The following is a 16,759-nucleotide window of genomic DNA, read 5'->3' on the forward strand; positions in this document are numbered from 1 at the left end:
ATTATTTATATTCATTTTTATAATTATGATAATAATGTTCTTTTTATTTTTTCTTAAAAAAAAAACTCAAGCACACATATATTTTAATTAAAACAATTTATAGTCATTATTGAATCAAAATTAATATTAAATAATCATATATTTTAAAAATATCTCTTTTTTTAGTTTCCAATTCTGGATGTATATAGTATTTTTTTTTCTCTCATTGGACATATCTGTTTTCAAATATGCAATAATTATAGTAGGCAAAATTACTTTCCAGATGTTAATAAGGTATTGGAGTAAATCAACTGATTATGCCTGATTAGAGAGCATCTAAAATAAACACTGACACCTATCTTCACATTCAAGTTTTTTTGACAATCATTTTTTACTGTTTGTGATTCTGGCTACTATATAAGTTAATAGCTTTTTCTCTGATTGAGTTTGTGTGTGTATCATAATTTAAATTTTTTAAGTTATAACACTTAATATAAGTGTTTCTTTTCTCTGTGAAAATGCAATTTATTGTTGAATATTTAATTTTTTTTCTAAAAAAAAAAGCACATGGGTTGGTCCTGACCCACAGAGCTTTGGAGCTTTTTAGCCCTGGGGACTTTTTTAATAAAGGGCTTTTTTGGCCCTAACCCACATGGGCTACGACCAGAGCATATTATAGGGGCCTATTTGACAAGTCTACTCCTAGCAAGGGTCCCACCACTGGGTTCAAGTGAAGCACCGATGGACACCCCACTTAATAGTGAGCCCCTGTTTCAAAAGTGTTGGACGCCCTCTTCAAACCACCTAACACCACTCCTCTTTTATGTGTTGTTGTGTATTTTCGTGGTATTTCATGAATTTTTACTCGTTGTTCTTGAACACGTATATTTTAGAGTGCTTAGTACATGAAATTGTTATGAATCAAGGTAGTTTGTTCCTAAGGGGTCTACCATGTCTTGCTAGTTGTAGGGTGTACTGGTGTTAAGTGCAAAGATGAGATTATTCTTATTCTAGTAGTAATTTGAGTCTAATAGACAAGAATTTATAGTGGTGAGAATCGAAGAAAGTTGTTATCTAGAGTAATGATGTTAATCATATTCAATAGAGATATTGAACAATGGATTGGGGAATGCTAAAATATAAAGCATGTTTTGATGTACAAGTAAAGAGAGGACTGTACCTAATATCCTTGATATTTTGTAATTTCTAATGGTAGTAATTTTGAACTGCTACATATGACGTGGATAAAGATCAAAAAGCTAAAAAAAAAGAAGAGTAAATTCCCTTCTTTCACGACAAGCAAAAAGAATTTGCAACTATATACAAAATTGCATTTTGTGGAGAGAATTGTGCAAAAATGAACATTTATTATAACCATCTTTAGAATTTCTTGTTCTCAAAAAATAGTGACATTTCATTTCATTGCACAATTCAAAGAAAGATCATGACTATGCACAAAAGAATTTGCAACTATATATTGAGTTGCCAATGTACAAAATTGAATATTGTGGAGTGAAAGAATTATGGAAAATGAAAGCATTATTCACTTCATATAAGAAAATGGCCATTGGAAGTTTAGTTGAGATAGGAGGAGCAGGGATTCATGTCATTCCATGACAACAAGCATTTCATCTTCTTAGGTTGATGTTGGGGTATGTGAATCTTGGGTTCTCTAGGTATTGTTGGATGCTTCATTGACCTTTCATGCATAAAGAATCATAATGAGAAAAAAAATGAAGTGACACATTTTGCAGAAAACATGTTCTACCAGCATAAAGAATCATAGTGAGAAAAAAAATGAAGGGACAAAAAACATGTTCTAACTGTCATACCTCCTTGGAACAAAAGGTCTATCAAAATAAGGCATTGGTTGAGCCTTTGGAACTAGTTCCTTCCTCAACCTCTTTATTTCTTCTTCTTCGGCCATCTATACACATGGGAATAAAGTATTTTAGATGATGGAAGAAAAAATGGTAACTCGGTGCATGTCTTTTGTCATGAAAACATATTTCAGAAAGATGATAGATAGTGTTACCTTCTGTTGTCTTTCTCTTTCCAGCTTCAGTTGTTCTATGAAGTTCAATTTTTCTACCACCTACAATCAAACAAATGATTCATTTTTTGTGGCGATTTAAACAATCATCCATTTTTCCTCAAATGAAAGAGATGAGTGGCTCAAACTGAACTTGGCAGTTAAAATCATGCATGAAGTAGTGGCTTCTACAACCACAGAAAATTACACTTTATAATGCACACACCTAAAGAAACTACCTAGTAATATCAATAAAGTAAAAGAAAAAAAAAAAATGGATGAAAGAGGAACCTGTTGGTCAAATTCAGCACGATCAATTGCCCGAATATCACTATGGAGCTTTAGGTCAATAGGCCTTGTTCTCTCTTTAACTATAGGTTTTAACAAGCACTGCGAAAAATGGCACCAACAGAGTGACATTAAGCTCAGAAATCCATTAATATGACAAGCATTGTAATAAGAGGCATAAAAGCATGGTAAATATGACATTAAGCAAAGTAATTAATTACAACTCACAAGTAAATATAGCATGGTAACAAGTGACACCAAAATAGTGACACTTTAAGCCAATTAATTCATTACAACTACCAAGAAAGCATGACTAGCACAGTGACACCAGAAGAATGACATTAAGCTATATATTACACTACCAATTAACAAGTAATCATGACAAGCTCTGTACGCAAGTGACATCATAAGTGATACTAAGCTCATTAATTCATTACAATTAGCAAGTACACATGAATATCACTGTAATAAGTAACATAAAAAAAGTGATATTAGGATAAGAACCACCCAAACAAGGACTTCAATGAAAAGATCACCTCACCTCAGGTTGATCTGTTGTCCAAGGAAGACCTTGTGCAATTGGTATCCTCAGTTTTTCTTCTTCAGCCATCATCTTTTGTTCTTTCTTAATCAATTCTTCCTCTTTCACCTTTCCCCTTTGCTACAGTATCATTGCATCACAAATGTTACTCTCCAAATTCCAGACTTACTAAAAAGTCAAAAACAAAAAAGAAAAAACATTATAATAAAATCAAATCAATCACCACAAAAATGTTACCTCTGTTCTTAGCTTAAATGGTTTTTGCTTAGTAACTTTTTGCTTTTCCTTCCTCTTCCACTTACTCCCTCCAGTAGTGCCACATGACTCAAAACTCTAAAAAAAATAATCATTAAAATTCAAAATTGAATTAGTGAGTAATTTAACATTCTTCATTTAATAATATAATAATAATAGCTTCTGAAGTCTTACATTTCTCCGGCTCCTTCTATACCCAGTAGACACACTGCAACACCACCAAATGCACAAATCAACAAAAACATCACAATGGCAAATGACACAAATGAAGAAAAATTATTTTAGACCTTAATCTAAGGACAAAACTTAGGTACAGTTCCTTAAATGTGTTTATTGCAGTTCTACAATCAGAGTTAAAGCAAACTTTTATGATGATGATTAACAAAGTGAAACTCTAATTTTGACAGGATAATTTTTGTCCCTAAGCTAACCACAAATCCATGCACCAGAAGACACCTCGAAACTACATCTATGTTTTACCCTTAATCTAATCAAGTAGAGCCAAAAGTCAAACCTTGCACTGCTACTATCCGATGAGGAAGAAACTGAAATCCCTTGATCCAAGCCAAGGTTCTCCGACGTCAAAACCAAATCAGAAGTACAATGAAACGAAGAAGAATCAGAAACAGAAGCATCGGCAGCTGCAACTGCCTGATGTTCTTCAAATTGCAACAGAGGCAAAGCCAAATTAATCATTTTGCTCTTATTATCTTTCCCTCCATGATGATCATCCTCCTTGTGATTGTTTTCCTCCGAATCTTTGGGTTCAGTGAGAAGCTTCTCAAAGGCCTTAACCAAATGCATAACCTTCCCAAACCCATCTTTAGCAACACTATTCCCTGCTTCTCCCAATAAACTACCTCTCTCCCTCCTTCGTTTATTGAATCCCTCATCTTCTTTATCTTTATCTTCCACTGCTTCACTTTTCGTTCCCTCAATTTCAACTGCATTCACACTCTCACACTCTGTTTTTGCTTCTTCTTCAACATCTTCATCAACATCATCACAGACCTTATTCTCTTTGAGGAAAAACTCTTCTTGAGAAGCCCTAAGGGTCTGATACGCCACGCAAACGCACTTCGCGCCACCGTTGTGTTTGCACTTGCACAGCACATTGTCGTTTCGAAGACCCTTTTGATTCTTCTTCTTGGCCACCACGAACTTCCTCTGACGGATCCTGTTCTGCGGCGATTGCACAATTGGGTTGGTGGTGTTTGATTTGGAGGATCTCAAAGCAGGAGACTTTGAAGAAGGGCTTCGAAGGTGAGAAACATTAGGGTTCGCATTCTCTGCGTTTCTTGAGGGTTTCTTTGAAGGTGTGATGGCTGTTTTGGATTGGTGGGTGGTGTTGGTGGGTAGTTCCATTTGGAATCAAAATTGGGTTTGAGAATAGAGAGTAAAGAAGAGAAAAAATGGTGACAAAAAGGGAAACAGAGTGAAGATTGTTAGTGCAGAAAGGAATACAGAAAGGAAGGATTTCCATTGTAACGGCTAGTTTTGTTTCCGTTAAGGGTTTTGACCGTTGTATTTGTTATTACCTACAGTTCATTGCTCAGACTTCATTTATTTTTTTTTCTTTCTGATAGGTTGAAGATTATTAACATTTATTTTTGGTATGATATGAGATTTTGTTTTTTTGTTTTTTATTTTCCATTACTTTAAGATTTTGTATTTTAAAAGATCCTGTAATTTTAATATTTTTTTATTTTATTTTGGACATATTTTTATTTTCGTTTTAATTATCAAATTATCTCTAAATAGTACCTTAAACTAAATATTAAGTCTAGAGTTTAATTGGATCAAAATAAATAAATTAAATATAAGTATAATTGAAGATTCATTTGAAAATTAACTAAAAATGAGGACTAAATCAAAAAAATAAAATCTGAGATGAAATCACATATAAAGAAAAATCACCCACACATGTATGTATTTTATATAATGGTGTAAAAATTTATATCTTCTTCCTATGTTGTGTTTTTTTTTTTTAAGAATAAAATTAATATCTTTTTAAAGTAACTCTTATGAATCATTCTTAAATATGATTTATTTGGTCAGATATTCTTTATTTCGTTATCTTTGATTTTAATAAAGACAGACCGAAAGGAAAAAATAAGAAATATAATTAATATACGCATAAATGAATTTACACCAGCTTTAAAAAAATAATTAATTTTTTTTCACATTTAATAAAAAAAATTCCTTGAGTATACAAATCGAATAAATGTAAAATTAACTATAACCCTTTATAGTAACAACAATGTGAAGTAATGTGATATAAATGGAGCTTAATATAGTAATATAGACTTGAATATATTTACCATGGTATATTTAATTTGTTTCTGTAGAGTAGAAAATTTGAATAAAGTAAAACTAATCTTAAATTTCCAGGTGAGAAAAAGAATGCAATATGAATTGAGTAAATGCAGGTTTAAAAAAATTAGGTGGACTTTCAGAAAATTAATTAACATTTTAACAAAATTTATACATATATTTGTTTGCTACTATTTTGAAGAGTTGAAATTCTGAATTAACTAACATTAATTTTAAAATTTTCAGGGTGAAATTATGAGCTAACAAACTTGGTAGAAAAATAAAGTATATTTAATTGAGTCATTGAGGCTTAAATATTTTTTTACTTAAAAATGCAAGCAAATTCAAATAAATAAAAAATGAGTGACAAAGAACAGTAAATGGGTCAAAGATGTAGTTCATGTTTAATTTTAGTTTATTCTTAAAAAATATTACTTGTTTTCATAATTAGTTAAGAAAATTAAATTTTTATGAGAAAAATAAAAAATAAAGGAGAAAAAAATAAGCCAGAAAAAATTATTCATCTTAACAACAATAATTTTAAAAATTGAGATATAAAATTAATGTTAATTTTAAAAATGTTATCTAATATGAGCGAAATTGGTAAGACAATAGTCCACATTTATGTTTAGAAAGTTGAAACTTAAATTGATTTTAATTCAAAATTGGGAATGAAAATTATATGTCTTTTGTAAGTTAATTGTTTCCTTTTTATTGGATAGACAATGATTCCTATAATAGAGTTAACACTATTACTAAAATGTGATGTTACATAATTAGATTTAAATTTAAAAAATAAATTGGGTAAAAAAAATTAAACTAAATAGTAGAAAAATTGTTTTTATTTTTCTTATAAAATATTAAAAATAAGATTATCTTGAAAAATGTAGACAAAAAGTTATATTATTATACTTTTTTTAATACATTATGTTATAGATTTTAATAAGGGTAATAATACATAGACAACATTTTTTGACAACATTTGAACATCAATTATACGTGTCATTGTGTGATTGGTCCAAATGACACAATGGTACTACCATGAAACCAATCACACAATGACACATATAATGATGTTCAAATGTTGTTAAGAAAATATTGTCTAAGTATCTTTATCCTTTTAATAAATATATTAAAACAATTGAACTTAAATGTATCCCCATGATTTTCTATAGTAATATAAAAGATGTATTAACAACACATTCTTTTTCTCAAACTTTTAATCCCATCGTATTGTTTAACTACTAATTATTATAATATTGATTATATTTGTAGAAACTGTTATTATGTATATAATTTGGTACACTAGATACACTTCTAAGTTCTAATAGTCTTTTTCATAATTTAGTATCGATACCAATTTCTTTTATCATAAGTTAAACTTATTCCTATAGTAATAAATCATACATATTTTAAACTTGTCTATCTATAATACTCAATGAGCTTTTATGTAAAAACATGTTTAAATATGTTTTAATTATATCTCATCTTATCCTTACAATAAGTAATGTATATATCATAATGAAATGATAGTATATATTAATAAAATATCCTTAGTAAAATGTAGTCAGTATATAGTTGATGTTAGATTTTTGCATAGTGAGAAAACTCTTAATAAGCTTTTTTTTTGTTAGGTTTTTACACAGTTTCTTAAGGCATAAAACAAATCATATATATCATAATTAATTTTTGCTTTTTTCAGCAATTTTATATATACATTTTGAGTGGTTGGTTGTTTCCTCTTTCTAGCTTTAAATGCACTCCATATTTTCTAACTTTTGAAGCAACGTGCATCCTTCATTTTGAAGTTTGCATAGTGTGAAAAATCACACTATATATTTTAACCTAGATCTAGCTAAGTGCACATGATAGTTCTGCTCTTATAATCCTCATCGATAATGATTATATTTTGAATTTGACCTTCTGAGATAGTAATTTTCTTTTTAAAGAAAGTGAAGTGATTATTGGAGTAAATCACTTTTCTAATGAAGTAAGAGTTCATTCAAAATACACCTTTATTTTCAAATTAAAAGCTCAGAAATTGGATTGTATTAAGCATATAATTAACATAAGAATGAAAACAAAATTCAACTTCATGTTGAAAAAGATGGAGCAAAAAAAGCACTTTTAAATTAAATAAACAATATTGATTCTTAGTTTTATTTTAAACATTGTGATTTTATAGCATGTTAAAATTTGAAGTGTAAATAGTAATATTTACAATTTTTATTTTGCTTTATTGTGATTATTTTGATACACACCAGTCAAATAGTAGCTGCAAATTTGAAAAGTAATATGATTGTCATTTAAATTTCGAATTAGGAGAATAGAAAGAGAAATTGATAATTATATATATATATATATATATATATATATATATATATATATATATATAATATTATTCTATTAAAAGCAACAACTTCAATGTGTTAATAATTCTACGGCATCCAGTAGAATGTGGTCAACATTGTATTTTTCAATTTCTATATTAACTAATTAACTGTTCTTTGCCTTAAAAAACTAAATACCTAAAGAGTTTAGTTCAGATTGAGTGTTGAGTTATTGTTTAATTTCTATGGATAAAAAAAACTATTTTTTCGAAGAAAAATAAAAAATTACAAATGTATAAGTTTAAACTGAAAGATGCAAATGAAAAAAATAAAAATAAAAATAAAAAGAACACAAAAACCATGAATAGAAGTATTTTCTAAGTAACTAACAGTAGATTACTATTTACCTGGTTGTATTCAATTTTTATTTCACTAATAATTCACATAGACTCTATTCAACCAAAAATTGTCAATAAAAAGAAATTACATTAAACTAAAAATTATAAACAAAGTCCGAGTTTTAATATTCTTAATAAGATAATGATATTTGGACAACATTTTTTTGACAACATTTGAATATTATTTACGTGTCAATATGTGATTGGTCCAAAATTTTAAAATAATTGATTGTGAAATAATTTTAGACCAATTACATATTAATACATAATAATTTTAGACCAATCACATATTGATATATAGGTGATATTCAAATGTTATAAAAAAATATTATCTAAACATCATTATCTTTCTTAATTGATAATAAACTGTGGTTGAAAAATACCTCATTAAATATGACAATAACATGACAGATTTTCTGGATTAGTAATAATATTTTGCACTAATAGCATACTTTAAAAAACTCAGGTAAATACTAAGTTCTGAAAGACTTAACATTTTATATTCTTAGGATGAAGAAGGTGATCGTGACATGGACAAGGTTGTTGAAGTTGACGCAGAAACTGAGACACACGAAAAAGGTTGAAACGTGCCAAGATGTTCATTAGCACTTCTGTGAATTCGCTCATATTCCCAACATTGCCCTTGCTTTTACTCTAGAAGAATACCCCACCAGAATACCATAGAAAGCTTCTCTGCACCAAACACGTCACTCTCACAGAGAAAGCTTGTCCCTTTTGGTAATAACAGCTACCCAACCAAGATTTGTTTACAGTATATATAATCTCTGTAGGCACTTCTTCCACATAAGCTTCTCAGGAGGTTCATTCAACTCTGCAGGTGAAGTTTACTTGACACCTCATTTCCTGATTTATGTTCAGGGTTTTCTCAAAGTTTAGATCTTTCTCTACTCTTGTAGCATGTTTTGAGCTGAATCATTGTGGGTGTAGATTTGGTGTTAACAATTGTGATGGGGTGTGGTTAGTTCTTGCTGGTTGGTGAGTTTGATTCTCATTTGTGTGTGAGTGTGCAGATCTTTCGCCATTTTCTCTTTCTTGTATGTTAAGTTGTTCGATTTTATGCTTGATTCAATGCTGTCATGGAATTTGTCTTGAACCTCTTTGGCCTTGGATCTACTGTAATCAGTGGTTGAGGAATTAATAGAAATATCAAACATTTATCTTTTCTCTACCTAGTGCAAGATCTGCTAACAATACTTTCTTAAGATTGGTCTCTGAATGGTCAACCCATAGTCGTGTGAAAGTTTGTCATTAAATCATCTTCTCCTGGATGAATCTGTTAGATCCGGATATTTTTATTGTCTTCTCTGAGTTTTTTGCTGTTAGATGCAGTTCTTTCTATACTTATTTTTAGTGGTGTTTTTATCAGAGTTGGAGTTTCACTTTGGTAATCTATGTTGACCTTTAAATAGAAAGCTTTATTAAGTAAATTACTGAGATGAAACTTTAATTCTAATTGAAAAGCAACACTAAAAACATCTGTTGAATAAATCTATGTTTTGTCCGTTGACTTGTGTATACTGACACATTGAAGATTAGGTTGCTTAGAGAAGAAAAATGGTGAAGATTTGCTGCATTGGTGCTGGATATGTGGGAGGTCCTACAATGGCAGTCATTGCACTGAAGTGCCCCTCCATTGAAGTTGCTGTTGTTGATATCTCTAAGTCCCGCATTGCAGCATGGAACAGTGACCACCTTCCTATCTACGAGCCAGGCCTTGATGATGTGGTGAAGCAATGTCGTGGCAAGAATCTTTTCTTTAGCACCGATGTTGAGAAACATGTTTATGAGGCTGACATAGTGTTTGTCTCCGTAAACACCCCGACAAAAACTCGTGGTCTTGGAGCAGGCAAGGCTGCAGATTTGACATACTGGGAGAGTGCAGCTCGCATGATTGCCGATGTCTCCAAGAGTGACAAAATTGTAGTAGAGAAATCCACTGTCCCTGTGAAAACTGCAGAGGCTATAGAGAAAATTTTGACTCACAATGGGAAGGGCATCAAGTTCCAAATCCTGTCAAACCCAGAATTCCTTGCCGAGGGAACTGCAATTAAAGATCTTTTCAACCCAGATAGGGTCCTGATCGGAGGAAGGGAGACCCCAGAAGGTGAAAAGGCCATTCAAACATTGAAAAGTGTTTATGCTCATTGGGTTCCTGAGGAAAGAATCCTCACCACAAACCTGTGGTCTGCTGAGCTGTCCAAGCTTGCTGCTAATGCCTTCTTGGCGCAGAGAATTTCATCTGTGAATGCTATGTCAGCACTTTGTGAGGCCACTGGGGCAAATGTTACACAAGTGTCCTATGCAGTTGGCACTGACACAAGAATTGGCCCCAAGTTCCTGAATGCCAGTGTTGGTTTTGGTGGGTCATGCTTCCAGAAAGATATCTTGAACCTTGTGTACATCTGTGAGTGCAATGGCCTGCCAGAGGTGGCTGAGTACTGGAAGCAAGTGATCAAGATCAATGACTATCAGAAGAGCCGATTCGTGAACCGTGTGGTTTCCTCAATGTTCAACACAGTTGCAACCAAGAAGATAGCCATTCTGGGGTTTGCATTCAAGAAAGACACTGGGGACACAAGGGAGACACCAGCAATTGATGTGTGCAAAGGACTACTTGGTGACAAGGCACGCCTAAGCATATATGATCCGCAGGTGACTGAGGACCAAATTCAGAGGGATCTTTGGATGAACAAGTTTGATTGGGACCACCCCATTCACTTGCAGCCAACTAGTCCTACAACTGAGAAGAAAGTGAGTGTGGTTTGGGATGCATATGAGGCAACAAAGGATGCAGATGGTGTTTGCATTCTGACTGAGTGGGATGAGTTCAAGACTCTTGATTATCAGAAAGTCTATGACAACATGAGAAAACCAGCGTTTGTTTTTGATGGAAGGAACGTTGTGGATGTGGAGAAGCTACGTGAGATTGGCTTCATTGTCTACTCTATTGGGAAACCACTGGATCCATGGCTCAAGGACATGCCTGCTGTGGCATAAAATAAAACACATATCTCAAGGCTTCACACATTCAGTTTGGTTCATTTTGTTATTGATATACCTTTTTGGGAACAATTTTTCTTTGCCATTTTTCACTTTCCCATATATTAGTTTCCATAAATGAGTATAAATTATGGGAAAGTAGGAGGCCATATGTTCTGTGTTTCTCTCTACTGCAATTCATTACTGTTTGACTGTTATGAATTTTTACAATGATTTTTCTTTTATTGGATTAGTATGGTGTTACTATATATCAGTTTCGTGAATGTTTTGGTCATTTTTCTATGTCAGAAAGTTGCTTTTAGGCTGTATTTTCACACAGCAGCAAAATCTTATACTATTTCAATAATTCATTATATATATCTATCTGTGTGTGTGTTAAAAGGTAACTTTAGGATAATTAATTTCACTTAATGAAAAATAAGCTTTTATATAAGAAAGTGAGTACTTATATATGAAGGTGAACAAAAACAAAAAGCTATTGAAAAATAATCATAAATTACAAATTTTAGTTGGATTTTCTTTTTGAGATAGATTGGAAATACTTATCACTTTTGATGTATGAATTATCTATAAAATATCATGACACTACTTAACCTTGAAATTTAATGTTTATGGATTTTTTTCTTGTATGTTATGAACTTTTTCATTTTCAATTATACCAAACTTTCAAATATTTCAATTTCTAACAATTTTTAATTAAATATATTTAAGAATAATTATGTTGTCTAATTAGAGTTGTAATAATAGTTTCTGAATAATATTTGATGTTACAAAAATTTACAAACTAATGTTATTATAATAATAGGCTTTCACCCAAACGCTCTGTAAAGAAAAAAAAATATTAATTTGAATATGAAATTAGAATTTATTTTTATTCTAAATTTTAATATATTTTAGTTTTCAAATTTTAAAAATAAATAGTTATAATTCTTTCGATCTAACAAAGTTAAATTTTTTTAGGGATTAAATGATGTTACAGGTTAATATTATTTAAGTTAGAACATGTCATATAAAAATGGTAAATATTAATTTAAAATTTCATTCATTTTACAGTAAGAAAGTTTAATATAAATGAGTTAGGAGAATTATATTTATTTACTTTTAAGTTTAAATTAATTTTACATGAAAATTTAAAAATTAAAAATATATTTAACTAAAAAAAATCTTTGAAGTAAAGAATCCTATTAGTTTAATTGAAATAATTTTTTTATTGTCATCTAATGTCCTAATGTTTTTTGATAAAATTAACAATATTGAGTTTTGAAAACTCAAGCTTCACTTTGATTATATTATTTTATTTCATTAAGTTAATATATTTTATTTTATCAACTTTCAAGCCGACTTCTTCTAGACGGAATTACTAGAGGTCCAGTTCCTCCGAACTCGTAAAGAACGAGATACTACAAGCTGAGGTCCAACGTTACCGACAAAATAACCAAAAAGCCATGGATTTGAACATCTATCAATAATGTAGAATGGCTATTTTGAAAATTTCTTCTAATTAAGGGTTTCTTTTTCCAAACATAAGTTGATTATGATGGAATTATCACTTAAGACTATTGTGAAAAGTAAGCGACAAAAATTAAAAATAATGTTTTGGGATCTTTGTTGAAGCTAGAATGATATAAATCTGAAGAACTATGTTATATTCTTTGGACGAAGTCAAAGTCAAAAAGTCACTGATTTGGTGGTTGTTGGACCAGAATATATTCATTGGATAAAGTCAAAGTCAGAGAATTCACTGACTTGGTAATGACTATGAGTTCTAGTTATTATTTCTCTAGACGAGCTATCCGGTAGTTGGAGGATAGTCTTTCAGGCACTACTTACTGAGCTAGTATATATTCCCACCGAGGGAAATTACAAAGCTTGGTTCCATTTTATATGTTCTCTGATGGTATGTTTAATGTGTGATTTTGTAAATATTTATCCAAAGAATGATTAATACTAATCCTAGGAGGATTGGTTGTGATTTTATTAGTATACGTATTGACATATGGAAGGTCAATAAGGAGGTATTTTGACTCTAATAACTATTTACACTCAAATAGAGTAAAACGAGTTATATAATCAATAATCACTAGACTATTTTGTCTTAGGAATAAAAAGACTAATATTATAAGTAATAAAATGATAACATTTTTGTTTATAATTCTATAGAATATAAATATTACTAAAATTGCACTCCTATAGTAAAGTCTAATATCAGAGTCATATATCTAGATGTTAATTGTTTGCATGTATGAGTAACATATTGTACTTTATATATGTTTTGTTTATATATAATATACTTAAAATAATTTAGGAAAACACTTTTGTTCAGTAGTTTATCCGATATTGTTTTGTATTTTATTATTCTTTTACGACAATGTGAATAACCTTTAGTAGAAGACGAGAAGGAATAATTTCATAGTTTTCTGTAAATGTTTTGTATTGAAATTATTCTTATTTTGAAAAACTCAAATCATAATTAATATATATATATATATATATATATATATATATATATATATATATATATATATATATAAATTGTTTTTAATTTCTATTCTTAAATAATGGGATTACTATCAGAATCATATAAGTAGGAACAATTCAGTCAAGTGAATCATTAAAAAAAAAAAAACTAGGTGAAATTGAAGTGGAACTTGGGAACGATCAAAGGAGGTTCATAATTAAATATGATAAGCATATTAAATTTCATTAGATCAAGTGAAAAAATAAAATAAATAAAAAAAGAGTAAATGACTTGCACGTAATGTATTCTATTCCGTATAGAATCTAACGTCTTCAACAGATATACACAAATTAAAAATACCAATTATACAAGAGATTTTTTTTTATAAAATAATTTTCTAGCACAACTTTTCTATCGTCGAAGCTCGATTAATTTATGTTCTCTTTTCTCCAAAAGTACCGTAAAGAATTTACTTAAAGATTTTCATATTTTTAATAATTAAACCTAACTTGAAGAAAAATGGTGATAGTTGGCTTTAATATTTTCCCCAAAAAAATAGTTAAAAACATTGTATTTACTGTTGGTTCAGCATTTCATCAAATCTGAACATTATTAGCACAATGTTATCTACGCATGCGATCTATAAAGCTGCTCCAAGCGTACAGGGATGGTGGAGTCAAATTTAGTGCTCTGTGGATTCTCTGCGTAAGCAACATAGTAAGCTGAGACACATGCTTGTGGCCATGACATTGCTAACCGAAACTGCACAAGAGAGGCCATGCCAAAGATAAGATTCCTAACATCATCAATAACTAACGTTTTGCCTCTAAGTTTATGTTATGAAATATTTTTGTTCTCAAACCAGTGGTTTGGTTAGCATCAATCTGAATGTGTAAAAGTGATTGAGAAAGAAGAGAGTTCTTGAATCTTACCATGAAGTAACCAATCAAGAAAGCATAAATGGATATTTCTGTAGCATAGTTTTTGTGTATTACTATGCTCCAAATTCCACTGACTAGGCTACAGATTGCTCCACCTGCCACTGCACTGAGGAAACAAAAGGAGGCAGTGAGATCCAAGTTTATCAGTTCTTCCAAACCAACCCTATTGAAAATGTCCCAAGTGTCAGAAGATGCCTGCACAAACCCCTTGTTATAAACTCCAACATACACCAGACCCCATCTATTCCCATATTTTACAAGAAGAGATGCAATCCCCATATAACAACTAACACATGAAAACATGAATTCACCACTGTCTCCTCCAATCAGACTTGTTGCCCTTGCAAAACCCCTAAAGACTGAGATAAATGGCACAAGGATGGACCCAATGGAAACACTTCCAGTTAGGTACTTTACTGTGTCATTCAATGCCACTTTGGTGTCCATCATTGCTCCACCAGCTAAGTGCATATACCTGACTCTTGAAATGGTTACCTGTAACACGTTCTTGAGAAACTGCATGGTCCACCCCAGGCTCAGCAGAATCACCAAGATGAAAAACACTGCTAGTTCGGTTCTTTTAATTGCTTTAGCTCCACCAATTCCACATACCATGAAACTGCAATAAAGAATACCAATGAGGATTGATGAAAATGCCAACCTCATGCTTTGTGTAGAAGGATCAGCTATTGAAATTGACAAGACTCTTCCGGCGTATTCGAATCTTGGACTAACCCAAATACCATACAGAGATTGAATTAATGCAGAAAGCAAAGCAACTACACCAGCTGCAAGACTTGCTGCATATCCAATGTACACAAACAGAATCCCCATTGCAGATGTAAGAAGGGGACTGAGCCAAAATGCTTCTCTAATAGCCTTTGCAGGATTCCTAGCAGTGATCCATTGCCATGTGAAACCAGTAGCTCCACCACATAACATTGATATGAAGAGTGGAGGATACCATTCTTTTGGGTGGATATAGTTGCTGCGAGAGACATAGAACAGGCCATAGATGGCGAGGGAAGTAACCAAAACTGCAATTACGAACAAGTGAAGGTAAAAAAGAATCTTGAAGAGCTTCCTTGCCGGTGTTGTGTTTGTAAACTGCTCAAGAAAAAAAAATGCAAAGTTGATATATAATCAGTCAAGAAAACACAAGAATGTGTCTGGGAAGAAAGTAAGCTTGATGAAGGAGAAAAATTTGACAAAAGGGTGACAAAAGATCGAAACAGAATTGAATATGGGAAAGAAAAACTAAACCTTGACAGCGTTTGTGGATGAAAGCCAGTCCTGTTCAGCTTGAATTTTCTCTTCATCTGTAACAGTGATCACGTCAAGCTTCAAAATTTTCATGGTGTTTTTGTGTTATTATTAAGTGCACTTCGCATTTCATGCAGGGTTTTCTTGGTATTTTCCTTCAGTTTCTTTCTCCCAATGATGAAAATTTCTTCAGATATAACTCTCAATGAAAACCAGATACTTTATTTATTTATTAGTGTTTCTTTCAAACAAGAGTTGCTTTTTCAATCTTTTTCAATTGATATTTTCTTTTGCTTTTATAGATTCTATTTGTTTCGTCTATAATTAATAAATTCAGTTTCCCTTTATCTTAAGTTTAAATTTCTTAAACACTGTATGAAATTTAAATAAAACAACACAATAAATATATTTAAGGTATATTTTTAAGGCGATTGAAAAAAAAAAGTTGAGACTTGAAAAGTGAGATAAGCATGAATATCTTTAAGGTAGTTCTTATCCACTGGTTGATTTGTTTCAGAGACGTGGTTGTTTCGTAGATATTCAGCAACTTTTGCATGTAAAATAACATTTATTTCTACTTATTGAGGGAAACAATAAATTCATGGAAAATTTGAGTAATTTTCAATCGCCTTTTGCTTATTAATTATTATTTTTACTGGGTTTGGTTCAATTGCGAAATGGAATATGAAATTTTCAAGATTTAACTTGGTGTTCTTCTGAGATATTAATCCAAGTTCATTGACAATGAAGTTTTTTAACCTATTAATTTGAATTTATTGACCGAGATAAAAGAGGAGAGGAGGTTCACCAGTAATAACTTATCATAAAAAGAGTTTGTAATAAAATAATAAATAGTATTGGCTATTGTGAAACTGTGTAATTATAGTCTTTTAACGTTACAGAAAAATATTGTATTTCTCAATATTTATATTTTTATCAT

At 31.0% G+C, this 16,759-nt stretch overlaps 3 protein-coding genes across 7 annotated transcripts; 1 reads left to right on the forward strand and 2 right to left on the reverse strand.

Moving 5' to 3' along the window:
- Nucleotides 1-1,358: 1,358 nt before the first annotated feature.
- On the reverse strand, nt 1,359-4,650 carry LOC106765629. The gene is made up of 8 exons (XM_014650320.2): nt 3,610-4,650; nt 3,270-3,303; nt 3,078-3,173; nt 2,841-2,960; nt 2,303-2,401; nt 2,015-2,074; nt 1,812-1,906; nt 1,359-1,678 (listed from the first exon to the last, which is right to left on the reverse strand). The coding sequence occupies exons 1-8, from the start codon at nt 4,458-4,460 to the stop codon at nt 1,555-1,557; spliced, it is 1,479 nt and encodes a 492-aa protein (XP_014505806.1). The 5' UTR covers nt 4,461-4,650; the 3' UTR covers nt 1,359-1,554.
- A 4,147-nt stretch (nt 4,651-8,797) lies between these two features.
- LOC106772968 (UDP-glucose 6-dehydrogenase 1) lies at nt 8,798-11,405 on the forward strand. Of its 4 annotated transcripts, none has more exons than XM_014659633.2 (2): nt 8,798-8,974; nt 9,689-11,405. In XM_014659633.2, exon 2 carries the CDS (start codon nt 9,712-9,714, stop codon nt 11,152-11,154), a length of 1,443 nt encoding a protein of 480 aa, XP_014515119.1. In that variant the 5' UTR covers nt 8,798-8,974; nt 9,689-9,711; the 3' UTR covers nt 11,155-11,405. The 4 variants fall into 4 exon arrangements, with proteins under 4 accessions (XP_014515119.1, XP_014515112.1, XP_014515127.1 ...); XM_014659626.2 differs by having other exon boundaries at nt 8,799-8,974; nt 9,694-11,405; XM_014659641.2 differs by lacking the exon at nt 8,798-8,974 and adding an exon at nt 9,017-9,132.
- A 2,723-nt stretch (nt 11,406-14,128) lies between these two features.
- Nucleotides 14,129-16,051, reverse strand: LOC106768838 (protein PNS1-like). 2 transcript variants are annotated; one of them, XM_022784875.1, is made up of 4 exons: nt 15,820-16,051; nt 15,257-15,663; nt 14,548-15,175; nt 14,129-14,377 (listed from the first exon to the last, which is right to left on the reverse strand). In XM_022784875.1, the coding sequence occupies exons 1-4, from the start codon at nt 15,910-15,912 to the stop codon at nt 14,243-14,245; spliced, it is 1,263 nt and encodes a 420-aa protein (XP_022640596.1). In that variant the 5' UTR covers nt 15,913-16,051; the 3' UTR covers nt 14,129-14,242. The 2 variants fall into 2 exon arrangements, with proteins under 2 accessions (XP_022640596.1, XP_014509685.1); XM_014654199.2 differs by having other exon boundaries at nt 14,548-15,663.
- Nucleotides 16,052-16,759: the final 708 nt, after the last annotated feature.

This window comes from Vigna radiata, chromosome 1, assembly GCF_000741045.1.
Source record: "Vigna radiata var. radiata cultivar VC1973A chromosome 1, Vradiata_ver6, whole genome shotgun sequence".
Lineage (NCBI taxonomy): Eukaryota > Viridiplantae > Streptophyta > Magnoliopsida > Fabales > Fabaceae > Vigna > Vigna radiata.